Genomic DNA, 27,785 nt, shown 5'->3' on the forward strand with positions numbered 1-27,785 from the left:
TCTAAATCCTTTCCCTTTTTCCCTTGAAATTCCCTCCCCTTCCCCTCTATTCACTGTCCCCCTGTTCTCTATTTCAGTGACAAAGACTACATTTTCAATAGCATGAACCTGATATCATTTCTGTTCATTCAATTCAACAAATATTTATTAAATCTTATACAAGTGTGCTCAGTACTGTCATATGTATGGACAAAGACAGAAAAAATAATTGAGAGATTCAACTCTTGCCCTGAAGAAGGTCATAACTGTTTGGGGCTAGGGGTGATGACTAAAAAATATTATTAGTCTCCATGAACAATATTTTCCCAATTACATATTATTTGGCATTATTCTCTGCATTGTATAGTATAGTTAAAACCCCATTAGAGGAAGGAAAATTCAGTGTAAGTCAGAAGCATTTCAGGTGGCCTTTTGATGAAGGTGGGACCTTAATCAAATATTGAAACATTGGTTAAGACATGGAAATGTGGGTGAGAAGAGATTTCTTGTGTAAGCAATAGTTTGAACAAAGACTTAGAAGAAAGAAGGACATTTAGAGTGTTTGGAGAGCAATGAGTCCTTCTCGGTCAACTCAGAGTCCATGGAGGCGAGATCAAGTTGGATATACAAGGTCTGTCCAGAAGGCATCCAGCCATGTAATGTGAAAAATAGGAACATTTATTGAAGAAGAAACAAGATACAAGAAACATTATACACAGAACAGTGATGCCTCAATCCCCTTCAAAGTAGGCACCTTGGGACCTCACACAGCTCTCCCAATCACCATCAGCTGCCCCATTTTTTTTTTCTGAATCTCGTCTACAGTCTGAAATCTCTTCCCTTTCAAAGGTGATTTTAGTTTTGGGAAAAGTAAAATTGCAGGGTGCCAAATCTGGGCTGTTGGTGGGGATGAATGAGTCTCCTGGGTGATTTGATGTTTCACCAAAAAACTCTGCACAAGATGGGATGCATGAGTGGGCACATTGTCATGATGAAGTTGCCAATCGCTAGTTGTCCATAGCTGAGGCCTTCTGAATCATCCAAATAGTTTCCATGGAGGACTGTTCAAGCTTAATGCAAAATTTGATGCAGATTCTTTGTTCACCTTGCTCAGTTATTTTGACTGTGACAGCCACACAGTACACATGCTCACTCAATTGAGTCTACCATCCCCACTGTCTAATACAGTGAAGTCATCATTGTTCACACATGTGCATTCCTTAGCTGCCAGGTTACATTAATGTCATGCAAACCGCTTTTGTTATATTAACAATGGTTGGACTTTCTCCCTGTAGTCCTTTTATAACATAAAGTCATGGGGGCTTGGAATGCCAGAACCAAGCACTCATAAAACAATAGTTAGCCACTGAAGGTTTCTAATTGAAGATGCATGCAATACCTCACAAAAGGCTGGCCTGAATGCCAGAGACTAGACAAGAAGTCAGAGTCTAAGAAATATAAAGCACAAAAAAAGAGGCCAAGTGATATGAGTGGAAAACATTAAGCCTGAGCATCAAGAACGTCTTGAAAGTGATGATATGCCTGCCCTGTCAGGAACCCCTCATAGTCCCACTTTTGTGTCAGGAGCTATTTCCAGGGTCCTAAGTGAGTACAAGTGAATATTCTAATGGAAATATGAATCAGTTAACCAAAATGCGGTTGCAGAATTTTGGATAAATCCTGATATAAATAAAGTGGAGTTTTAGAAAAATGAACCTGTCATTGTTATGGAGAAAGGATTAATACAGGATGAGGCCAGGTTTAGATGTGGCAGTAACTGAAACATAGTTGTAACAAATGAGTGAACTGATAGGGGCTTAGGCAAGGATTGTAATTGTAGGCATTGAGAGGAATGATACATAAGAAAAATAACTCAAAGTTATTGTGCCAGTAACTCAAAGAAATGTGCCATTGAAAGGTGACTGAGGTTTCAACACTGATAAAGATGCAGTAGCTGTACTATGGACAGAATAACAAGGGTTAGAACAGGAAGTTTTACATGAAGATGTCAGCATTTCCTGACTCAGTAGAGCTCAGCTAGAAAGAACATTTGTAGCACATGGCCAGTGGCTGATATATTGAATAATTAGGACCTCCACTAAATATCATGAAGATCTTTTCTTTTTCACATTACATTTTCTTTCAGTGGGTCTCAAAGTTCTGTGACAGATTTTTGGTAAAGTTATTTAGAAAAACTAGTAATTTTAAAACTGCCACACACACACAAATGGTCCACAAAATATTATTCTTTCTTTCTGAAGGTTTTAATGATGCATTGTAATCATTAACCAGCCTTTTACTATTAAGCTTAAGTGGCCAGTTGAGACAAACAGTTATGAAACTGTTCTTCCACCACTGACTAAGACTGGGTGGCAGATATTAGTGATAATAATTCATTTAGCCTTCTGAGATTTCTGGGCAGACTCGGTGACTTTGCCAGCTCCAGCGCCTTCTTGTCTATCGCTTTGATGACACCAGCAGCGACTGTCTCATGTCACAAACAGCAAAGCAGCCCAGAGGAGGATCGTCAGAGGAGCTCTCAACACACATGGGCTTGCCAGGAACCATATCAATTTTGGCAGCATCACCAGATTTCAGAACCTTTGGGCTGTCTTCCAGCTTTTTCCCAGAAGAATGATCAATGGTCTCCTTCAGCTCAGCAAATCTGTGAACTGTGTGACAACCCAGCACAGGTGTCCATCTGGCACTGATTTGGCCTGGATGGTTCACAATAATCACCTGAGCTGTGAAGCCAGCTGGTTCCATTGGTGGGTCATTTTTCTGTCACCAGACACATTGCCACAATGAACATCTTCAACAGACATTCTTGACATTGCAGCCAGCATTATCCTCAGGAAGGGCCTTGCTCCAAGCTTCATGGTGCATTTCAACAGACTTTACTTCAGTCGAAACGTTCATTGACTGGAGCAAAGGTGACCACCATGCTGGGTTTGAGGACATCAGTGCCCACAGGAACAGTACCAACATCACCAATTTTATAATCGTCTGGAGGGTCAGACGCAGGCGCTTGTCAGTTGGATGAATTCGTGGCAGGATGCAATCCAGAGCTTCAAGCCACAGGTTCCACTGGCATTGCCGTCTTTATGGGTGATTTTCCATCCCTTGAACAAAGGCATGTTAGCACTTGGCTCCAGCATGTTGTCACCATTCCAACTAGTAACTGACACAAATGCTACAGTGTCAGGATTGTAGCCAATTTTCTTATGGCAGATGCTGACTTCCTTGTATCTTTTCTGGCTATAGGGTGGCTCTGTGGAATCCATTTTGTATGCACCAACAATCAGCTGCTCACACCCAGTGTGTAAGCCAGAAGGGCATGCTCATGGGTCTGCCTGTTCTTGGAGATCATTGTTTCAAATTCAACACCCACAGCAACAATCAGGACAGCACAGTCACCCTGAGATGTCCCTGTAATTATGTTTTTGATAAAGTCTCTGTGTCCTGGGGCACCCATGATGGTCACACAATACTTGCTGGTCTCACATTTCCACAGGGAGATATCAGTGGTGTTACCACGCTCACCTTCAGCTTTCAGTTTATCCCAGACTCAGGCATGCGTGAAGGAGCCCTTCCCCGTCTCAGCAGCCTCCTTCTCAGAGTTTCCATGGTTCTTTTGTTGGTCCCACCACATTTGTAGATCAGATGGCTGGGAGTGGTGGACTTGCCGGAGTCCAAGTAGCCAATGGCAACAACGTTAATAGGAGTCTTTTCCTTTCCCATTTTGGCTTAAATTTAACAGGGGTTTTCACACATGTGTTCCAGAGGCGAAACCTAGAGCTTCATGGAGCGCTTTGAGTGAGATTTATTTTTGCCTTTGGCTTCTGACCACATCAGGATTTTATAGTAACTATTGACAGTTATTTTTTAAGGGATTCCCAATAATTATGGTACTACCTATTACTGCAATACTAGTAGAAATATGCTAAAACTCGGACAGGTAATACATGAGAATGGAAATAGTGTTTCAGTATATAAGTAGGTCACCTCTAGGTAATGCATTTGATAAAATGTTTCCTCCAAATTAGAGCTTTCTGCTCATTAGTTAGATATTATCTTTCAATGAGATCATGTCAGAAAAACAGATAAAATGGGTTGCAACATTTATTGGTCAGAATGAGTTAAAATAACAGTTTTCAGTTTGGAAAAAAAGTCAAATGAGATGTTAATACGAATCATTTATTTAATGTTTATTTTTTTTTAGCCTCACCCAAGGATACTTTTTTATTGCTTTCAATGAAAGAGGAAGTGGGAGAGAGAAAGAAAGAGGGGAATTGAACCCACGACCCTTTGGTCTAGGGACAATGCTCCCACCAACTGAGCCACACCAGCCAGGGCATGTTTATGGTTTTTAATTAGTTCACTTACCTAACATAGTAGGTCAGAAACTATATTAAGTGCTTTATATTTGATTTCATTAGTATATAATCCCATGAAATATATACTTTTATTATCCTCATTTTCCAGTTAAGGAAACTGCAGACAGAGGTTAAATTGCCTCAGATTATGCAAAGTGAACCACAGACTGAGCCCGGATTCCCACTCACATCTAGTGTGATTTTGAAGTCCTTATCCTTAACCACTGCACTGTGCTCGTCTCTTCTGGCTTGAAGCAGCAAACAAGATGATTGTGAATTTTAGTCCACCCACAAAAGAGATGATATCTGTTATGTGTGAAGAAATAATGGTTCATTTATGAAACATAGCACTGACTGTTTAGCAACCTATTTTCTCACACTTTTGGCAATGAATATCTTTATGTATTGAACTAGACTCAATAGAGTAAGAACCTAAATTTCTAGAAGTTGCATATAGACACATTATAAGCTTTTTGTTACTTTGATGACTTCATTTTGAGTCAGATGTTCTGTGAACATCTTAGCCTTCAGTTGACAATGTGGAAAGTTATTTTATAATTTTTCTAAAAAGTTAGTTATTAGAAAAACAAAATCTGAGACACAGTTTAAAAAATAATAAAACAAAGTATACCTTTGAAAAATCTTCTATACACTGAATAAAATTTAAAATAACTATATGGAATATATATTCATATGTGAATGATACTTTATGTGCATCTATTTCTAAATTTATGTTTCTATGTAGAAAGTGCATGCTAAAGAACTAAAATTTTGGATTTCTCTTCACCTACAAAATTAATGGAAAGCTGTTTGTTTGTTTGTTTGTTTGTTTGTTTTCTCGCAGCTGAATTTTTATTCCTCTTGTGGGGTGTTTATCTCTGCTACGCAGTGCGGACAGTCCCATCAGCATTTCACGAGCCACGCTACATGGCCGTTGCAGTTCACAATGAGCTGATCATCTCTGCTATATTCCATACAATTAGGCAAGTGATGTGTGGAGCTAGTAAATAGCTGTTTTATTTTTCTGATGTGTTGCAGTTCAATAGAATAGCAAGATTGGATAAGATGCATAATGGAGAGATTTAGGGAGGATGGTGTTTTATAAGTTGATTAATTTCTTCATCTTAGAAATGGCAAATAAATATAGTGTTTCCTTTTAACTTTACTGTTCTTAGTTTTTTTCTAATAGGTTGTTACTTTGAAGGTTAAACTCACTGTTATTGTATTACATTAAGCCACATATCGGATGTCATTGGATGTCATTTATGATATGTAATACTTCTCAGGATATAGATCAATACATACACTATAATATAAATATAAATTTCCACATTTTTCTTCATGTTTAATGTGCTGACTTATACTTTCAAAATTTTAGTACTCAGACCACATATGTGTGTGAATTCTGCTGAATTCAAAACCAAAATACACTTCAAACTGATGACTGCATTTTTGTGTGCACAGTGGGTTTTCTCGTGATCACATTTTACCAATAACATTTGGTAGTGAGACTGTATGGCCTGCCCTGCCATTTTTTGATGCCACGTGTATCTCTCTGGTCAGTGAGTGCAAAGGAAGAAGGTGGCTTATGGTAGGTGAACAAAATGAAATAGGTATGACTTATCTTCTGGGAATTTTCACCTGATTCCTATTTGGTTATTTGTGAAAACAACAACAACAAAAAGGAATACCATAATTTGAAAAACAACAAAAAGATGTCATTCAGTTTCCCAACATTATTAAAAGTTAGAACACACTTAAGAATGTAAGTAGAAACTTCACATATTTGTCTTTATTCTCAGTGGAAAGTGGACACTAATAATAGTGGGAGTCGGGGTTTGGAGATGGTTAATCTGTGGAAGTTTTGCAGGATAATTATCTTTTTTTTACTTTAGTAAATAATCATAAAATGATATCTTGCACTTCCAGGAATAGATGATGCCAGAGAGCATAACCTATACTTTTTTTAATTTTAGTAAGAAAAAGAGGATCTCTGATGACAGCCCTGGAAACTCCATCAAAGGGCCAGGAATCAAGGGAATTTGCCTTCTTGCTTTCTCTTGCCCTCTCACAAGAGAGAAAGGGGAGAGCTTTCTAGAGTAGAAGAGGGAAAAAGATGAGAAGCAAGTTACGAAATCATCAATGGGCAAGGAGAAGAATGCTTGCTCAATTCTACACAGACTAGAGAGTAAAGGCTCTGAGAGGAGGTGCCCTTAGTCCCAAATGGGGTGAACGCTGGAGACCATGCTGTCTTGGTGCCCAAGCGCCACAGCCTTTACTTTTCTCTGGAACCATCTCCCAGGAAAAGCTGCATTTTGGCAGTTTGTTTGCAAAATATCCAGCACATGTGTTTCAAGATCTAACTAGCATTCTTCTCTAAAACCATTTATAAATTAAATGTTACATTAACAAACCAACTAAAGAGTTACACTGATTCAAGAAGGCTTATTAGAGATGAGTTAAAATGCCCTCTATTGTCACAATGTAAATGCCGTGCAGAGGGTTTCCCACAGTTGCCCTACAATTACCTGCTGTATTTCTTAGAAACAAATTAATTGCCCAAGAAATTAAATCTGTTCACAGCAGTTACTTAAGTTGATCTATATTCTTTCCTTCCTTGATTTACCCTATTCAGTTTTCATCATCAAATACGTTTTCTTCAATGGATTTTAAACTCTTAAATGGCCCATTCCCTTACAGAAGTAGATAAGGTAAATTGGATTTTTAATTAACTTTTAAAAAGTTCTTAATAAAGCAATAAAGTCATTACAAAAACATCATAAAATGATAGAAAAAGATATTCTCTAATCCAGCTACCCAAAGATAAGCACTCTTAACATATTAGTATATCACTTTTTGATGTTTTTATTTGCCTGTATATATTTATGATACATTATACTTGGTAACTCCCTTTTAGGAATGTCACAATACAAACTAGCGTACCGAGAAGTGCTGACATAGGAAATTTATTTACCTTTGTTTAACTAGCCTTTTCCAAACTCAATTGACTTGGAGTTCCCCTACCCCTCAGTTGACATCTGATCCTTAGCCACACTTCAGAAAATACTGTTTTAATACTGGGCCAAAGTGACAGGAAACATATGTTAAATACTCATTGAAAACACCTTCCTTCATTTACTTAAGTCTTCCTACAGAGTCTCAGCAAAAACAACCATATAAACTATGAGCTGAGTTTATGGAGACAAAACTCTGATTGAATTATTCATGTGGCACCTAGTAAATTTGGTGTTGACTAGATATAGCATCCTCACAGGATCAATTTTCTTCCAAACTATGTGGCCCCTGTCATTTGAACAGGGAGGACTTCCAATGGTAGCAGAATTACCAGCCCTGGTAGGCTTTGGTATTTTTTTTGAGGACCCTGAACAAACCTGAGGGGGAGCCCTACATTTTAAGTTCCAAATCTGACTTACCTTTCTACATAGACCAGACTTGATTTGATTGTGGCATACTGGCTTCAAAGAATCATGTACAGGGTGGAGCAAAAGTAGGTTTATGGTTGTTTATATGGAAAAGAATATAATAATAAATAATAATACAAGAATAAACTGTTTTTTGCATACTCACAACTGTAAACCTAATTTTGCTTCACATTGTATATTAACTATGCTCTTTTGGAAATTTAATATATGTGACCATAAAGAACCAAAAATGGAGTTATAGCTTAACAAAGTAAATCTACAGAGCACTAATTTTAGAGGGATGAGTAGGGAACAAGTAACAGGCAGTAATAATTAAGTCAAGTACACACAATTTCTTATTTACACATGAACTGAATTTATATATGTTTGGTTCCAATACTGATATAGTTCAAGTATAATAAAAATAACATAATCATTTAAATCAGGATCCATTTTGGTAATTTTTCATATATACATACATATATAAAGATTATGACTACATATTATATACACATGTACTTTCTTATAAAATTGTCAGTTGAAATAAATGTAAATCACAAGGATTAAGTCCAGAGGGGTAAATTATGCAGAGAGTGTCTTGCTCAGTCTGTGTTAATCCTCCTCTTATTTTTAGTCCTGAGCATAAAGCAACCCTTTAATAAAATGCCAGGTTTCTTAAAAGTTTGCTTTTATTCTTAAGCTCAATCTTCAAATATTTCTATGCATCTGAAATTTAAACCTACTTTTTTAAGTTGAAATGCTCTTTTTTAAAAATGAAGCTTTTAAACTACTGAAAAAAAACAATTTTTCTTAAGATATTTCTAGTCAGAACGACAACCTGAAAACCCTGGTAGTAATTAAAAGTTGATTAATTTAAGAATAATTGATGTCAGTATATGTCAAAGTTCGTCTGCACTGGCGTTTGAGAGCATGCTTTTAGACTGCGAGTCCATCTCCTTTGATGCCGCTGTCTGCCCCAGTACTGGCAATGGCCCCAGCAGGGTGGGATTGTATTGTTTTTGTGGGGCATATTTTATATTGCTTCTGTGCCTCAATACTAAGCCTTACACCTTGTACCTTGCTACTGAGTGCAATGACTTTATCTCAGTGCTTTTAAAAAATATCACCTGACCCAGCACAGATTATCTTATCCCTGAACAATGTGAATGTTAAGTCATGTTCAAGGCAGGTACATGGCCACTTCTCTCACAAAGGAGTTAAAGAAGATGGCAATTCAGAAATTCCTTTGGGGGTGTATGTGAACTGTCATGAGTATTCTGCACTTCTAATATATGTTTTAAGTTTATTTTATTTATGTCTCCAAACATGGGGGGGGAATATTTCTCCATTTTGGATAACTTTTGAGCTTCCCTTTTAGCTCGATGGGTTTTTTGGAGGGGTGGGAGTGAGTCATGTAACTGGGGACAGAATGCAGGTAAAAATGAGGAAGAAACCCCTTGATGAAAATTTTGTTTGAAATATTTATAATATTAATTTACTTAGTAAATTTGTCGCAAAAATGTATGGTGCTGATATAAAAATTATGTTTGTCTTATGAAAATATCATGAGCTTTTTCTTAGGATGTTAGCTTTTCAAATTTGATGTTGTATATCATTGAAACAAAATGCCAATTTTCTAATGTCAAAAGCAGTAAAATCTCATATTTATCTTTCATGGATAACAATTGATGGGAAAAATAAAAAGAAGGCTGTGATTGCAAAATGACCTTAATAAAAGCAAAAAGTGGTTTCTGCATAAGGAAGAGTCCTTAAAACATGAGTTTTAGTTTGTAAAAGCACCTACTGGTTTATGAAAATATTCCAAAATTACCAGAGTAGATATCAGTACTGAATTTTTCCTACACATTGTTTTCCTACAGGGCTATCCTGGAACACAACTTTATAAATTCTTCAGTAACATAATATCTTAGATGTTATGTGTTAAATTATTTTCAAATAATTTGATGCTTTATAGCAACCAGAATTTGCATTTTAAAAGATGCATTGTATGAACCATTAGTACATTCATTTCACTTATTACATTTTTACCATTTAAGCCGCTGGGATAATTCACAAAGATATATAATTACCCACTCTTTTATTCTTCATTCTAATTAATGTTTTTAAACAAGGAATATTAAATTCAAAAGTTATTTACATGTCTTAAAACCCAAATTTGCCAGAACCACCGGTTTGTAACAACTCTTTTATTGAATTAACATATGTTTGCTACTTTTGCTTTGTAAATTCAATTTACATAATACATGATCTAAGGAAATATTTAGTACTATATTTATTTATATGCTCTCTAATTATGAATAATTTAAAATAATAAACAATAGAGTTCATATATTATGCATCCAGTGAGGGTTACCTAGGCCCTTATTCTTCTGTTATGAAAATATGTCACAGAAACAGCAATATAATTTCTTTTTCCCATCTTTCTTTTTCCTTTATTTTTTTTTCTTAATACATTGAGGTAAAGACTTTCCAAGTTTCTGGTGTTTTACGTAGAGTACTTGTTAGATTGTTAACTTGGTGAATTCCCATTTCAGATTTGTTCTTGCCTCGAGGCTTCAGTCTGATTGGATGTTGATGCTGTATTTTGCACATACTCATTTGACCGTGACAGTCACCATTGGGTTGCTTCTGATTCCAAAGGTATTTCTCTAACATTACTTTTCTCTTGCAAGACAGTTATCTCACATGAGCCTCAAATAGTTTCTCCTTTAAAAATAGCTCTCACTACAGGCAAAGGGAGGTGTGGAGATTTGCTTGACATCTGAAATGTTTTTAAAGCTCTCTCCTCAGGAAACTATCTCTCCTCTGTTTTCTTTTGGAATTTATCAACTATCTCACATAATTGATAAGTGATTTAATTTGTAGAAAACCCATCATTTTCAACCCTTTTCCAAGTATTTTGATATCCAGTTATGTTTTCATTATTATGGGTTCAAGGTAGCTTTCATTATAGCTATTACATCAAAATCACTTTTAAAAAGAAGTCTACTCTTCTATGAATTCTCTCATTTGGATTTGTATTCAGAGAAATATTGTTTTAAACATTCACATAATTTTGTTTAACTAGAAATAAGTAATTATACTATTATTCATAGAAGAGTCTTGCTTAATAATGATAGACTATGACAAAACTTATATAGGCAGCATAATGAATTAGGGAGAATGGGCCATGACTCAGAATACATGGACTCTGACTCATGCTTCATCCCAGCTAAGTGTATAATAGGACATTAGCCAAGACTTTTTATCTCTCTGAGTTTCAGATTCCTCATCTATGACGTGATAGCAATAAGGTTACCTGGAATGAAATAAAATGACATCAGAGAAAAAACAGGTTATACAAACTATAGCATTATCTTTATTTTTCTCTTTTATACAAAGAACAACAAAATAGTAGAACATGATATACCTGTTTAATATTTATTTTTCAATAGTAGTTGACATACAATATTATATTAGTTTCAGGTACACAACATACTGATTAGACATTTGTATACCTTATGAAAGGATCAATTTCTATCAGTGCCACAAATGACAACATTAGCATGGCTGAAACAGGAACCGGGATTTCTTCTCTTTCACCCCAGGCTTTATCACCACTCTCAGGCTTTACCAAACATTGCAGTGCAGCCTGATTGAAAAGGCCAAATTATTATAAACAGAGAAAATACCTATTTTTTCCTTACTTGAATTACACCAAATAGCCACAATTTTCATGGATTAGTCAGTTACTGTACCTTATCTTAACCACTTTTATACTTTCCATAATATGATGATGTTAGATGGATGTATACCAAACTATTTTATTCATTCATTCAATAAACTTATTGAGGTCCAAAGAAAATTGAAGGTATAGATTCATACAAAAATGTTTACAAGAACAATGACAGCAGCACTATTCATAATAGCCAAAATGTGGATATAATCCAAATTTCTATCAACTGATAAATGTATAAATAAGTGTGATATATCCATATGTGGAATATTATTCATCAATAAGAAGGAATCAAGCACTGATACATGCTACAATCTGTGCAAAACTTAAGAACATTATGCTGAGTCAAAGAAGCCAGATAAAGGCCACATATTATATGATTCCATTTATGTGAAATGTCTAGAACAGGCAACTCTATAGAAACAGAAAGCAGTCAAGTGGTTGTCTTGGGCTGGGGCACGGTGGGTGGGGAGGATGTGATTGCTTAATGAGCTCAAGGTTTCTTTGGGGGTTATGAAAATATTCTGCAAGTCAACCTTGTAAATATACTAAAAACATGGAATTGTATAATTTAAGTTGAGAATTTTATGGTATGTGAATTACATCTCAATAGCAGATCATTTAAAAATGTTTGAGGGGCTTTGCTGAGTGCTGTTCTAGATCCTAGAGTAAGAGTAATGAACAGATAAAGATCCGTGCTCTCTTGGTACTTATATTCTGGAGGACACAATAGAGAAACAAAAGATAAGTAATATAAATATTTGAAATAATATTTTAGATAGAGATAAACACAAAAGAAAATAATAAAGCAGAAAATGGACAATATCTGAAAAATACCTGGTTCTTAAACTTATTATAGTCTCTAAGACTTTGCTCAAGAAGAAACCTCCATTCTTATACATAAGGTCCAGGTGGTTAACTAGTAGTATGTGCGATTTTAGAGGACAGGGACTCAATTTTATTCTTCTTTATGGCCTTAAGTTAATGACACATGTTGAGACCACAAACGTAAGTACAACAGTGAAGGAAAGATTCATCAGTTTCTGTGGTTTCTCAGCCAGTGCCAATGACAAAACATTCATTGTTACTTAAGTAGAGAATTACCATTTCACATGGTATCTCATATGTATGCTCATGTGCCTACCTGAATATTTTAGTGAACATTGACATTAAAATATTTCTATCACCAATGGGTGATCTGTTAATTTTATAAAGGTATATTTGACCTGATGACAAGCTGAGAGAAGAGAATCCATGTTCTCTAAACTGTTCTCTCAATTTTCCTAGGACAATCACGTGGTCTATCTATTGTGTAAAGAGTTGCTGGGTGGTTTTGATTCTCCCCGCTTTCCATCATTTACCCAATCCACTCTTCCTCACTTCTCCTTTTGAAGAGTAGAGATAGCAAGAGTACGTGAAACTGAAAAATATCAAAACACCACATGAACATAATAAAAATATGTCAAAGAATAATGAGGGAGCAACAAGGATAATGAATTTAAAGAAAAAGTTATGTAACTTCAGTGAATTTTACTTAGATATCATCTGGCCCTGAGCTATTTAGGGTGAGAGGGCACTGCACTGGAGAGTTTCCATGACTTGTCTAAAATCTCACTGTGAATACCACTGAGACTGGAATTCAGATCTCCTGTTCCTAAGTCTTAAAAGTAGACTTTAAAAAACACTTTAAAATGTTTTTTAATTACAGTTGACATACAATATCATATTAGTTTCAGATTAGACATTTACATAACTTATGAGGTGATGCCCCTGATGAGTATAGTACCCACTTGGCATTGTACATAGTTACTACAATATTATTAATAGTATTGACTACATTCCTTGTGTTGTACTTTACATCCCCATGACCATTTTTATAACTGCCAATTTGTGCTTCTTAATTCCTTCACCTTTTGAAAGTAGACTTTTTTAAACCTATGTGTAGTCAACTGAAAGTCACATTCCTATGATCAGGACTAACAGTGCAGAGATGAAATGCAGCCTCCCCTATTGAAGCAAAATGATAAACTCGTGATAGGCCCCACTGCCCAAAAAAAATGTTCCCATCCAGCTTCCAGTGGCTCTAAATTGCTACCCACAGAGAGTATTTTTTTTGGGTTCTTGTACTTATTCTCATTCTCAAAGTGCAAATATTGTGGAAAGGAGTAATGTAAGCTGACACCAGGAGCCTAGAAACAAGTCAAAGAGGGAACCAAGCACCTCATCAGTGTGTAATGTGGAAAGCATAACATAAGTGTAGCAGCAATCATTTGTAAAAAGGTCAGTGAACAAATTCTTCTAAGCTGAGGAATTGATATTAACATTAGAAGCTTTAAAAATTATTATTAAAATTCTGTGTCTTATGGGGGTAATGTCTAGAGCTCATGTGTAATATCTATTGCAGTTTTCACATTCAAGCAATAATCCACGAGATGACATTGCTACAGAAGCATATGAGGATGAGCTAGACATGGGTCGGTCTGGATCCTACCTGAACAGCAGTATCAACTCAGCTTGGAGTGAGCACAGCTTGGATCCAGAGGACATTCGGGTAATACCAGTATTTCTCATATTTCAGATTGGTCCCATTTATATAGATAAGCATGTGTGGGTTAGTGTATATGTGTGCTCATGTGTGCATATGTGTATTAGAAAGAAAGAAAATTAGAGAATTTTTTACATAAAAAGTGAAGATATCAAATGCAGATTTAATCTTCTCCCAAGATGAATAATCATGGTATAAATTAGAATGCACAATCCAGTCTCGATAGTCTCAATGATGAACTTGGTAGCCACAATGATGAACTTGTTATACAGGTTCCATAATATGGTTTATGACATTTTGCTGATGGAAAGGTAAGGTAGATGTGTGAGCAGAGAGCCTGGATTACTTAGAGTAATCTGTGACAACATGTCAGCATTTGGAGGAAGAAAATGCTTTGAGTATTTGGTGGTCTGTTGTGCCCTGAACCTAATCTAAAATTAGGTGGAAGTTTATTAATGGCTACATGATGCTTCCAGTATTGTTCCATGGATACAGTTGATCAGTAGACAGTATGCTGTGTTTTATTATGGTCCAGGCTCCACCTGGCCCACACAACTTGAAAGTCCAAAGTGCTTGCTCCAAGAAGCAAGGCTAGAATGCAGGGTTCATGTCTTAAAGTTTGAAGTCTATGTGAAATAAAAAACAGAGTAATCAGATAGTAAGAATGAAGAGAAAGCTGATGAGGAGAAAAGTTAGGAAGACCTACAGAACAATTTCCTTAAAGAGCTCAAGCTTATTGAATTCACATGACCTTCAATGATATTATCTGGCTGAAACACTAAGTTCCACCCCTCTGTGAATTTGTTCTTGTTCTGGCAGGATGAGCTGAAGAAACTCTATGCTCAGTTGGAAATATATAAAAGGAAGAAGATGATCACAAATAACCCCCACCTACAGAAAAAGCGGTGCTCGAAAAAGGGGCTAGGTCGTTCAATTATGAGGCGTATAACTGAAATCCCAGAGACAGTCAGCAGACAGTGTTCCAAAGAGGACAAGGAAGTCACAGAGCACAGCACGGCCAAGAGCACTGCCCTCGTTAAGAAGAACCCTCAAGAGTCTTCAGGTAACACTGGGAAACCCAAGGAGGAGTCCCTGAAAAACAGAGTCTTCTCGCTGAAGAAATCCCACAGCACTTATGATCATGTAAGAGAACAAACGGAAGAGTCCAACAGTTTACCTACTGAGAGCCAAGAAGAGGAGGCTACTGAAAACTCCACACTGGAGTCTCTGTCAGGGACAAAACTAACACAAACGCTGAAAGAAAACAGCGAAGCTGAGTCCACAGAGTCTGTGCCTTTGGTGTGTAAGTCAGCAAGTGCTCACAATCTCAGCTCAGAGAAGAAGCCGGGCCACCCACGAACATCCATGTTACAGAAGTCTCTCAGTGTCATAGCAAGTGCCAAGGAGAAGACTCTTGGATTAGCAGGGAAAACCCAAACATCAGGTGTGGAAGAACGTGCTAAATCCCAGAAACCTCTGCCAAAAGATAAAGAGGCAAACAGAAAATACTCAAATTCAGATAACGCAGAGACTAAAGATTCTGTTCCTCAAAACCCCGGTCACTTGGAGGAGCCAGGAAAACCTCAGAAATCTGGAATTATGAAACAACAAAGGTCCAACCTCCCCGCTGCCAATTCTGACATGAGCCCAGGTACCGCCGAAATGAAGGACAACTTTGACATAGGGGAAGTGTGCCCTTGGGAGATTTATGACCTGACCCCTGGTCCTGTGCCTTCAGAATCAAAAGTTCAAAAGCACGTATCTATTGCAGCTTCTGAAATGGAGAAACACCCAACATTTTCCTTAAAGGAGAAATCTCATCACAAGCCTAAGGCAACTGAACTATGTCAGCAATCCAATCAGAAGAGCAGAGACAAGGTTGAAGTCTGCCCTTGGGAGAACCAAGGTCAGCCCCTTTTTGAAGATGAGAAGCTTTTGATATCCAAGACTCAGGCTCCCCCAGGGAGGGCAAAAGATGAGAATGGTGGTCAACATTATGCAGCCAATGTGTGTGCTGGGCAATATGAAGAACTGCCCCCCAAAGTTGTGGCATCAAAAGTAGAGAATGGAAATCTTAACCAAATAGGAGACCAGGAAAAAAAGACATCTTCCTATAATTCAAGTAATAACTTTCAGCAGTCTTTAACATCACGAGCTGAGGTGTGTCCTTGGGAGTTTGAGTCCCCAGATCAACCAAATGCTGAAAGTAATGTAGCTTTACCTGCCTCTTTGGCTTTAAATGCAAATCAGATAGCAGGGCCTAGAAAATAAGAGGTCTGGGATACCTTCAAAGTGCAGCATCCCCAGAATGAAAAGAAAGAAAACTTGAATTTGATGTAAGACAGAAGATATAAGGATCAAAAATTTCAAAGAGTATTTGCCAATCAGGGGAAATATGAAAGGCATGGAAAGGTAGAAGAAGACTAAGGAGGGTAGAGAAACATCATCACGGAGAAGTTAGACTGGCCAAAAAGTCTTTCCCCTGGTAACACTAGGAAAACCTTCACATTTCAGCGTGTATAGAGGAAGTTGCCCACAATGCCTGCCCCTGATCAGTATTTACCCACAGGACTTTGAAGATCCTCATCAAGGCAAGCCAGAAGACACAGAAAAGGTATGAGATTTGCAAAGAAGAAGGTATAAATGAAATTCTAAGTAGCTGACTGAAAAGAACTTACTCTACCTATATAACCTTGATAACACTGCTAACTTAATGCATCCCAAAAATATCTTTTATATTAATGATTTCTCTCATTTTTCTTATAAATGTATGTTTCAGTACATTGTTGTGTCTCATATTCAAGCATTCCAGATTGTATAATTTTTGCAAATAACTTTGATACTATGTGACAAACATTTATGCAATCTACAGCTACTCAATTGTTCTTGCAACTTACAGAATACCTGCTATCTATCAACTTTAGTTGATTCTTGAAGTACAGTAAGCTTTCTCTGGCTTGGGAAGTCATAATTGTTATGATAAAATCTCTTAGTTTTGGCTGTGATTTATATATTGCAAATTTAGAGTAACTATTATTTCACATCATGGTTTGTAATACTGTCTTAATCAGGGTTTTTAATACAAGTTAAGTTACTTGTTTTGCACTTCTCGTTAGGACTCAGAAGCTTTACTAATATTGGAGGTCAAGTGGTCCTACATAGTTTTATGTCTCAATAAGTTAAGGACAACTTATCTATTGTTTGAGATCAGAAATAGATAATGCCTTCATTTCAACTAATTGTCCCTTTCAACTCTTTCAGTATTTCATGCTTAGCAGCATTTCATAAGGAAGAAGCTAAGAATGAGAAGAATATACTGTGCATTAATATTATCACTGGAAAGGGAAGACACTAGGAATGACAGGAGAATATAGCAGTACTGTAAGCCAGGAAATTTGCCTTTCAAAACAGAGAGAAAGGGAGCTCCTGATAGCACTTTCAAGGTGTTATTTTTTTAAAGAGATAAATTATGATAGCATCAAGATTATTAAATGGTTGTATTTTTATTGTGCATACTAAATATATAATATTTTAAATGACCTTAAACTATTTATTCTAATAAACTCTTACTCATTGCTTCAGCTAGGGGTAGAACTTGCTGGGCTCAAATCCCAAAGAAACTTATAACCTGATTTATTCCAAGCCTTTAAGGTGGTGTGGGCTCATCCTTCTCCCAAGCACTAGAAAACTTACATGTCCTGCAAATTGTCATTGTCAGCCACCTAGCTCAAAATTTAAAGTGCAGAAGTTTATCTGCAAAGCAAAACAGCCCCCAAAGCATATTTTATAAAACTTTTTTCAGTCCACCCTCATCAGGTGGCATGAAAATCCTGAGCTTCTGACTTAGCCCTACTGATGTGACCACAGGAGGTTCCATTATAAAGCTCAGTCTCATGTATTTAAAGATGAGTCTCTTAAACACAGAACCCACCTCCCTTTCTCCAGTACTAAACACTGAAGTCTCAATGGCTTATTTGGCCAGGACATTTCCAGACTAAGTGACTTTTTCATTTGGATAAAAGATGAGAAAGAGAATTAGAAGGTGGATGCAGGGCTGTTCTTAGAGGATATCATTCTCGGTGGACGGTAAAAGCTAGGACTCCTTATTCATCATCACAATTTTCTCAACAGTTTTTATTGAGGAGTAAGTGAGCACTTCACCATTTTACAAAGCTGTGCACATATCACCCTAACCCATTTCCTCACTTTGTGCATTACTCAGGTTGGTGGGGTAGGTGTGAAGAGATAGATAGAAATTCTATTTTTTTGTGTGCTTCCTTCATTTATTTTTTTCTTCCCTTCCTTTTTAATCAAGGCCTATCTGCTTGGTAACTTAGAAATACAACTCTAAGGTGTATTACATACCAGTTTACAGACCCACCTACTTGTTTAATTTATGTCTGAGATCTGTTGGCACTGTATTCATTTTTTGAGACATAAGCAGTCAAGCATCAATGACTTTTTATTGCACTTCAGGTTAATCCTGCTTGAAGTGTGGCTTAAAGAAGACTTGCCAAATGATACCTTAGTCTATAGATTTTCCTCCACCAGCATAAATCAGTGAGAGTGCCTAGGTCTTTCCTAGAGTTTCATTGCCATTACTTATCACCAAGAGAAGTTTAAATCTACACTTCCTGAGGTTGTTTTCTCATACTGATGATACGAAAGTGAATGAGCACCAATGAGGTCGCAAACATTTCCTAGGTTGTCCTTCTCGATGCATGTGCAGGCTGCACCCTGTCCTTATTTTTAAGCCAGGGTTTATAACTAAGTAGATTTATACCAATTTAATAGAACTGTATATTTTATGCCAGAATTAAATGCTTTACGACATGACTTATAACTCAATCCCGTGTAAACTTTGGTGGCAATATGGACTTGAAACTCGACAGTTCTCTTGTATTTGCTTCATAGGTTTCTGCATGCAAGTGGTGACAGGTAGGACTGAAAAAACACTGCCTTTTGACTTTCTAGCATTTAGCAACCGAGAGTTGTAGAGTCAATAAAGCTGTAAGTCTCTTCACGTAATCTGTGGTTCTTCTGAAACTGTTCTCTGAAACCTACAGCATCCCACCATGAAATATTTGGTAAATTTATGTTGTGACATGTTGCAGCACGTAAATAATAATAACATCTCTGCAATAAAACATATTTATATGAAAGTGATTTGTGGTGGTCTGTGTGTTCATCTAACAAAAATTGACTTTACCTAACAGACTTTAGAAGGAACCCTGTATATCCTGGCTTTGGCATACTCATGCACATACATTCTCATGTTGCCTCTCTGTAGGAATATATGTCAGCCAAATACAGCCTCAGACATACAGGTGATGATTCAGAGCCAATAAAGCCTGTTAGGACCAGTGGCTTTAATTTAAGAAAGGTCTAGCCAAATGGGAACTAGCTCCGCTACCTTTTTTAATTTACTCAATACACATACCAGGCAGTCAGCTAAGCAATGATGGTAATCTTTCAATGAACAAGACATCCAATAATATTAGGCCCATGAGAGTACCCAGCCACTGCTGTGGTAATGCACAGGAGTTTCTGACTCAGTCCTGGAGTCAAGGAAGGCTTAATGGAGGGAGCTTAAAATTCACAGGGCTGCAGTTTGGCAGAGGCATCATCTGTGAGACAGAAAGAGTACAAGGTTACAGAGATAATTGTTCACAGCTTTGAATGCCATGCTTCAGGTTAACTACAGCCTTGTCCTGGTCTACTGGAAGCTATCAGAAAACTTTAAACAGGATGCGATCAAATCATGCATTAGAAGAATTATTTGGGGAGCAGCCCAGAAATGGACCCAAGTGGGAAGAGACTAGAGTCAGTAAGATCAGTCAGAAGACTAAGTACTGGAGTCAAGATAAGAGGGCATGAAAGCCAAAGGAGGAAAGGAAAAGATTATTGGTTATTTCACCAAAATAGCATCTTCAAATGAGTTCATTGTTATGTTATACTCATGTGAATTCAGAACAATTAGAGTAATTAGATAACTATATGACACGTAAATGTTCCTCCTAAGTTTATGGACATTTAGGATAATTTCAAAACATTTAGAAACCCTCGCTGAGGATTAATAGACCTCATATCATCTGCTCATGAAAAAGGCTGTGGAATGGCATACAAGTTTCATGCTGTGGGAAACCTGGAGACCACATGGGGCTAGGAAAGGAGCAGAGAGCTGCAATATGCACTTCAGTTCCTGCCTGCAAGAAGCAGCCCTGGGGGGAAGCTTCAGAGAAAGGCGGTGTGGCACTTGGACAGAGGAGGGCAGAGCTGGCTCTGCCTTACCTCCTCAATCATCTTCCTTAAAAGATTCCTAGTGAATGCTCTTTCTCTGTTTTTTCACAGCATCTTGTATTCCAGATTCAATAGACTCTTGGTACTTATGCATAAAATCAGTACTTTCAGCTCTTTGAGTGATCCTAAATGACTAAGACAAAAAGGGGGGGGAGCATTCACAAATCATGAAAATGAAGTTATTGTGCTTTCCTGTTTGTTGACCAAGATAGAGTTTTCCAGTGTTTGTTGGAATGGTTTAGTTGATGGCTATATTATTTTTAATATGTTTATGAATAAAGATAGACATCATTTCTTTGTTCTAAACTTAAGACCTTTATGTTAAAAAATACCCGAGAAGTTTTCTATCAGAAATTGACTTTATCACATAAAAAATAATCACACAAACCTATTGTTCTAAAACTAAGTAAGTTACTTAAGATCTTATTATATCAGCATATCCCTCTTGGATACTTATAATGTAAAGAATAATATCTTTCTAATTTTGGTCATTTTGTCTTTAAGCATTTGTTTGTTGGAAAGTACAGGCAAACTTCAAGCACATTGTATGTTCTGATTTGGTGTTAACTGGTTGGAAGGCAGATAATGAAATGTATAAATTGGTTTCTAATTTCCCTCTGTTTCTCTCTGATGTGAAAATAGTGCTTTGCCAGAAATGAAACTGTCTGATCAAGTGAAAATGGAAAATGAGAAAAAATATTGGAAAAGCTTTGTGCTGCACAATAGTCACATTTCTACAAAGAAATATAAATTAAATATGCAAATAAAAGGTCCGCGACAGTTGTTATAGAACACACTCCCATTTTAGTCCACACAGCAAAACAGAATGGGGCAGGGGAAGGCCCTCTTTTGAGCACACAAGAGAAAGATTTTCTAAAGAGATTTGTCTCCAAACACACCATGGGGTTGATTTTATTCCTCCGTGTCTTTTGCCCTACTGTTTGGTTTACGTGAAATTCTTTCCCTTCTTCTCCATGTTAATATCTTATGTATGCTTCATCACCAGAGTGTTCACACAATTTATTTTCCAGAAGAAACCTTTGAGAGTGGAAGTGCAGTATTACAATTGTGCCTGGATAACAGCACAGACTGGGCTGTCGCAGACAGCCTGAATGTTCGTTCACCCTGTTCGAGAGAAACGCCCCACTCCCTCAAGAAGCTTGTCCTAAGGCGCCAAGTCAGAATGAATTCCTCCTGCCTTGGGGCTTGCTTTAGGAATTTGTTTCAATCTGGTACTGCATTGACTAGCAATTTAGTTACATACTGTCTGAACAATCTGCTTAACTAATAGCTTCTCAAGGGCAAGGATTTTTTAATTCATCTACATATTCTCAATTTTAAGCAGTCTGATTTGCTCTGAGTCCAATCAATATTTGCCAAACTGAAGTTATTACTTAGAAATCACTGTCTAGTATGCTCGAAGAGAAAGAGAAATTCAGAGATTGGATGAAAACTTGCTGTAGAGTTTCTAAAATGTTGACTGCTAACTAGTCGTCCATCTCCATCCTGGCCGCTCCAGGAAAATTTCAGATTATGACTGACCTATGTGAACTCTGACTCTCCTGCATAGTAAGGTTAAGTGTTCATTTGTCACCATAAGAAGGGAGACGTCTAAGGCTTGGACTGTGGCCCAGTTTGTTAAGCTATAAAAACATGTGCAACCTGGGCTGATGTGGTTCAGTGGATTGAGAGCTGGCCTGTGAACCAAAGGGTCACCAGTTTGACTCCCAGTCAGGGCACATGCCTAGGTTGCAGGCAAGGTCCCCAGCTGGGAGGGGCTTGAGAAGCAACTACACACTGATGTTTCTCTCCTTTTCTCCCTCCCTTCCCCTTTCTCTAAAAATAAATATTTCTAAAAGAAGAGTTTATTTTTAAAATCCAGGACAATAAAATCTTTTAAAAAAACATTTCCTTATGTCATAAAGAGGAAGAAGTATTTGGCTATGGGAACTTGCTTGTAGTTATTTGAACTCTTTTTGGAAAATAAAGCATGCAGGGGTCTACATGGAAGAGAGCCATAACAAAATAGGTCCTGATGCTAGGCTGTCAGGTGGGCTGAGAAATGAGTAGTTTGAACAAACTATTGGGATATTTAACAGATTTTAGAATTTCTTATCCATATATTTCATGTTATAAGAAGTAGTCATAATATGCATGCACATAACTTTTTTCTAAATGGGAACAAAAATATAAAGGTTACATGTATATACACATACAACTTGTGTGTATTATAACTTATAAAATTATAAAAGGCATTTAATTTGCCAAAGATAGAAAGACCATGGAAAGTTTTCCTTCTCTTGCATCTAAAAATGGTATGCTTCCTCCAAGTGAATGGGTCTGATCCATTGAAAGCTGAAAATAGTTGGATTTTCAAAATTCTGTTCTCTTGGACTAATGCTTGACCTTTTGGGAGCATCTTCAGTATGAAGGATCTAAAAATAACCTGGCATTTACAAAGCACCTTGCTTCCCCTCAGCTCAAAGAGCTCATTGTTACAGGGACTCTCACAGGCATTCTACTCATTGGTGTGTGCTCCTGATTTATTTTCTTTTTTTAGGCTTATCAAAAAAGTATTTATATGCTTGCTTCTTGATTCACTTAAAATACCAACATTCTGATAATCTATTTGATTCGTGTATATCCCAAACATAAATTGAACAGAAGTAAATTCTTTAGTATCTATTACCATTTAGCAGCAACATTTTCTTAATTTTTTTGGAAAGAGAATATCCCATACTTTTATTAATATTGCAAATAATATTAATAGTTGTTATGCACTAAGGCCTCATATGAGCTGGGACTGTACTACATTTTTCATGATGGTTACATTTACCCAAAATGCTTAGGTAACATTTAAAAGTATGTTTTATGTCATTCTTATGAAAGATTCTCTCATATCTGTGTTGTACCTTTAAATTATTTTTCAAGGTCCAATTCAAGAATAATCCCTTCTGGGAAGTCTTCCACAAATTTCTTCTTCGTTTTTTGTTTTACTGTTCAATTACAATTGTTCCTGTTTCCCCACACACATTACTTTTCCCTGCCCTCTCCACTCTCACCTTCCACATTCAACCCTCGCCCACTCATGTTGTCCTTGTCCATGGGTCCATGAGTCCTTCTTCCTTGATCCCTCAACCCCACGACCTCCCCACCACTAGTTGTCATCCTGCTCTCTATCTATGAGACTGTCTCTATTTTGTTTGTTAGTCGGTTTGTTCATTAGATTCCACATGTGAGTGAAATCATATGGAATTTGTCTTTCTCTGACTGGCTTATTTCACTTAGCATAATGTTCTCCAGGTCCATCCACATGTTGCAAAGCGTAAAATTTTCTTCTTTTTTATGGTGGTATAGAATGCCATTGTGTAAATGTCCCATAGTTGTTTTATCCACTTATCTACTGACGTACACGTGGGCTGTTTCCATATCTTGGTGGTTATAAATAATGCTATAATAAATATTGAGGTACTTATAGTGTTTCAAATTAGTGTTTTGGGTTCTTTCAGATATATTTCCAGAAGTGGAATTGCTGGGTTACAGGCAAACTATTTTTAATTTTGAGATCTCACCACAGTATTGTCCATAGTAACTGCATTAAACTTTATCTGACAGATGTTTTGGTTTATTTACCTTATTTTTTTGCATTATAATATCTACATTTTCCATGTATGGGACATCTCACAGACTCAGGGTTCAGGAACGGCCCCAAACCTGAAGGTAAATTAGTGCTTGACAATAAGTGGTAGCCAAAATGGACGAGAAGTGCTGAAAACACTAGAGTACAGAGGTCCACTATGAAAGAGGCCCATAAGATGAATTATGGGAGATTGTTAAAGCCTATTGCCAGCAGTATCAAACTAAGAATCATCAGAAAATAAGCCAGAAAAAAAAGAAGCAAAATAGGGGTCAACAAGAAAGAAATAGAAAGTTAATAGAAAGAGCTGAGGCTGTGGATTGAACACACAACAGCAGGTATGAATAGTCTCACGGGGCCAGCAAAATGTAAACTGACGGATTGTGCACCAAGTGTCCTCAACAAATGGGCCGTCTGGGGGCAGGGGCAGTCCAGAAGTGTAGAGACCAAAAAAAGGAAAAAGAAAGAAAAGGAAAAGAACAAACTGTGAAAACCATAATGCTGTAGGACTATAATTCACAGATACTCAAATAAATATTCAATTCAGTCATTTCACTCATCTTTAAAATATATGCTGTATCCTTAATATCTCTGGTAAAAAAAAAAAAAAAAGAGGACTCTCACCAAATTCGCACTGTGACCACTATAAATGTGTCCTGCTCACTAAAAGAAAATTTCTTCTCTCCCATTCAAGAGTTCAAAATCCAGCAAATATGAAACAAATCTAACAGATACATAATTCATAAAAAGATGCATTTATGGTGTTTTAACTTTTTTGTGAATCTCACAGCACATAGTTCAAAGGGAGTATTTAAAACAGATTTCTAGAAAATTGCCTTTGTAAAATGGAAAAATGCAGTTATTTTTCCCTAACATCAACTTAAATTTTTTCATTTAAAATGTTTGGTTTTCTTAAGGAGCCTCCTTAAAAGAATGAGCTATTAAAGAATGAGCTCCTTTATTATATTCCTTAAAAGAATATAATAAAGAATGAGCTGTAAAAATCAAATCGGAATGACCCTACATGTAGATATACAGAGAAAATGCAGTTTCTATTTTCCAACAGCTCTGATCTTCTTCCCAGTCCCTCACCCCTCTGAAGTATTTCAGTTTCTTCTCATTTAAGTACTTTCCTTTCTTTTTATAAACATTCTGTCTAAAAAAACAAAAACAAAAACACAATGTCCTGGTAAGAACACTTAATATGAGTTCTACCCTGTTACCAGATTTCTAAGTGTGTAATATGGTATTGTGGTCTGTAGGGACTATGTTGTACAGCAGATCTCTGGAACTTACTCTTTTTGCATAATGGAACTCTTATACCCCTTGATTAGCAACTTCTCATTTCCCCTTCCCCCCAGCCTCTGGCAACCACCATTTTATTCTGTTTTTATGAGTTTCACTACTTTAGATACCTCATAGAAGTAGAATCACGCAGTTTTTGTCCCTCTGTGACTGGCTTATTTTACTTAGCATAATGTCTGCCTTTGGTATGATAAACTTATATGTATTTGATGTCATATTTTGCTCCTCCCTTTCTCTAGTGTGTCTGGGTAGAGAAGGGTCCTTGCTGGGTTCTCAAAGTGATAGAGGGAAACAGGGTTCTTGGGTCTCATTGGTTTGCTCACTGGCTTGGTGACTTCCGAAGAACTACCTCCATGTAGTCTTTTGCAGTCTGTGCTGCTGCCACCCCTGGAGCCTGTTCTCCCAGAAACTTGCCCTTAGATTTAGAAATCTCCATTCCTGTGGATTCCTAGGGGCCAGAAGAAGGTCATAAACCTTCAAGTACTCTAAGCACCTCCACATCTCATAACCAGAACCCCAAGAGTCTTCTTGCTCTCTTATACTCAAAGTACAAACCACTGGGCTTGAAGTAGCCACTCTACTTAACCATCTGTCATCTGCTGCCACTCTCATACCATCATCCAATGCATGTTGGAACTGCCTGTACATAGAGTTTCTCTCAAAGTTTTACAAATTTCACCTGGCTCCTGTACCAGGGGAAGTATGCCAGGAGCCTAAATATTTGTGGACTCTCCCATGGTTCTTTGTGTTTCCTAAAGCCATTCCTCTTACTCAGTGGTTGAACCCTGAAGTTGGAATTAGTGGAAGAATGGGCACTTGGTATCTGAGCTTCTTGCCCTCCCTCTCTCCTTTCTCTGTCCCACAATCATATTTTCTTTCCACTCCCTCTTGAGTGGAAGGATATCTTCTCTACTTAAAAAATGAACTCAATGATCCCAGTCCTAAAGTAATTTATAAAATCCTCCTCTGTATAAAGCCAGGCATGCAAGCCTGTTGTTTTATTGCAAAACCATACTTGAAATGGCAGAAGTTTAATATTAACTCTTTTTTTTTAGATTCCTGCTAACAGTCTTTATCCAGACCACCATCTTAGGCAGATGGCTGTATCCCATTAGCTAAAGGAGATGGTCACTTTCAAGGTAGTACAAAAGAGAAAAACATATCAACTGGAAAAAGGTTATAAATATTGAAAGCAAATTATAGAAATGAAAGTTAGACAGAACTTAATGAATTATGAGGTCAGTATTCAGAACTAGGAATGAGAATATGTTTAGGTAATACTTACTGCAGGGGCAAAAATTCTTGAGCCAGAGTGCCTGAAAATTCTCTCGGGAACCATCCGGTCTTACCTCATTTCAGAATTCTCCCAGTGTCCCATTCTCCTCGGTTTTCTACCCTTCTCTCCTGTACCTGATACAGAATCCCTGTATTATTTATTTTGGGGATGACTTTCTGACACATTCAGGCTTTCCCAAATTATTCCATAAATATTTTTCTGAGATGGCATTGCTATTTCCTCAGTGCTTCCCTGCTACATGGCTCTACTCTTTCAAATATGTATAATTTCTGCTTGTATACAGCATAATAGTCCCCAAAAGTGAATTCACATATTGCCTTGCCATAGTTCAGTCTCTTAACTCACTTGCTCACTTGCTCTCACATACATATACATGCTCTTCTGTCTCTTTTGTCAATTCCCAACAATGCTCCATAAATTCCACTGTATCTCACCAATCATAATTTATCTATAAAATAATTCATTTTTAATTTCTCATTTAATAATAAAGGAATTTCTCTTTTCTTTCATAGGCTGGTTTGGGTGCTTAGCCATTTTATTTCATTTCCTTTGAGACTACAGGTGCTTTCACTAAGAAAATGCAAAGAAGTGTGTCATAATGTTTGGACCAACAGCTCTGGTCAGGGACAGATGTCAGAAGGTTTCATACAGGGTCTTATTTTAAATGCTGCTGAGTCCTTTTCCCACTCAAACTTCTTAACAGCTCCTAGGAATACACAGAGTATGACTTTGATATTAAAGTGTAGACCTGAGACAAAAATCACAGCTCTACAAAATTGCTACCATATTTCATGTTACTTCTTCATTATCCTCATCTTTTTAATGGAACTGGAAAGCATTTCTATAGTACTGATCAGAGTGTCAAGCACATAATATGTAGTAACCCATTTAAATGCACAATAACATTTAATAGGTAAATTTATATTCTTTATTTCCAAGAGGAGAAACCTCCAACCCAGAGTGCTTAAACCAGCCTCAGTCTTCTGCTAAGTTCTAGTTCTGTTCCTCACTCTCTCTTCTGGAGAATAGGAATAACCCTCCACTGCCTTTCACCCGTACACACAATGGATGGTATAAAGAAAGTGTCCTGACCTTACCAATGGAAATCTCAGTCCAAGAATCCCCTGCACTATCAGGTTTTATCAACTTTCTGAGCTTTCATTTAAGATTTTAAATCCCTAGACTTCT

The 27,785-nt window shown here is 37.0% G+C and overlaps 1 protein-coding gene across 1 annotated transcript in view; it reads left to right on the forward strand.

Moving 5' to 3' along the window:
- GPR158 (G protein-coupled receptor 158) overlaps positions 1-16,768 on the forward strand; it is a 360,713-nt gene extending 343,945 nt beyond the window's left edge. The window contains exons 8-11 of the mRNA XM_037125812.2: positions 5,200-5,338; positions 10,333-10,438; positions 13,918-14,064; positions 14,878-16,768. Of these exons, the coding sequence (XP_036981707.2) occupies positions 5,200-5,338; positions 10,333-10,438; positions 13,918-14,064; positions 14,878-16,329 (1,844 nt within the window). The 3' untranslated portion in view covers positions 16,330-16,768. The remainder of the gene's footprint in view (positions 1-5,199; positions 5,339-10,332; positions 10,439-13,917; positions 14,065-14,877) is intronic.
- Positions 16,769-27,785: the final 11,017 nt, after the last annotated feature.

Source organism: Artibeus jamaicensis, unplaced genomic scaffold (assembly GCF_021234435.1).
Source record: "Artibeus jamaicensis isolate MK-2021 breed Jamaican fruit bat unplaced genomic scaffold, CSHL_Jam_final contig_867, whole genome shotgun sequence".
NCBI classification, from domain to species: domain Eukaryota; kingdom Metazoa; phylum Chordata; class Mammalia; order Chiroptera; family Phyllostomidae; genus Artibeus; species Artibeus jamaicensis.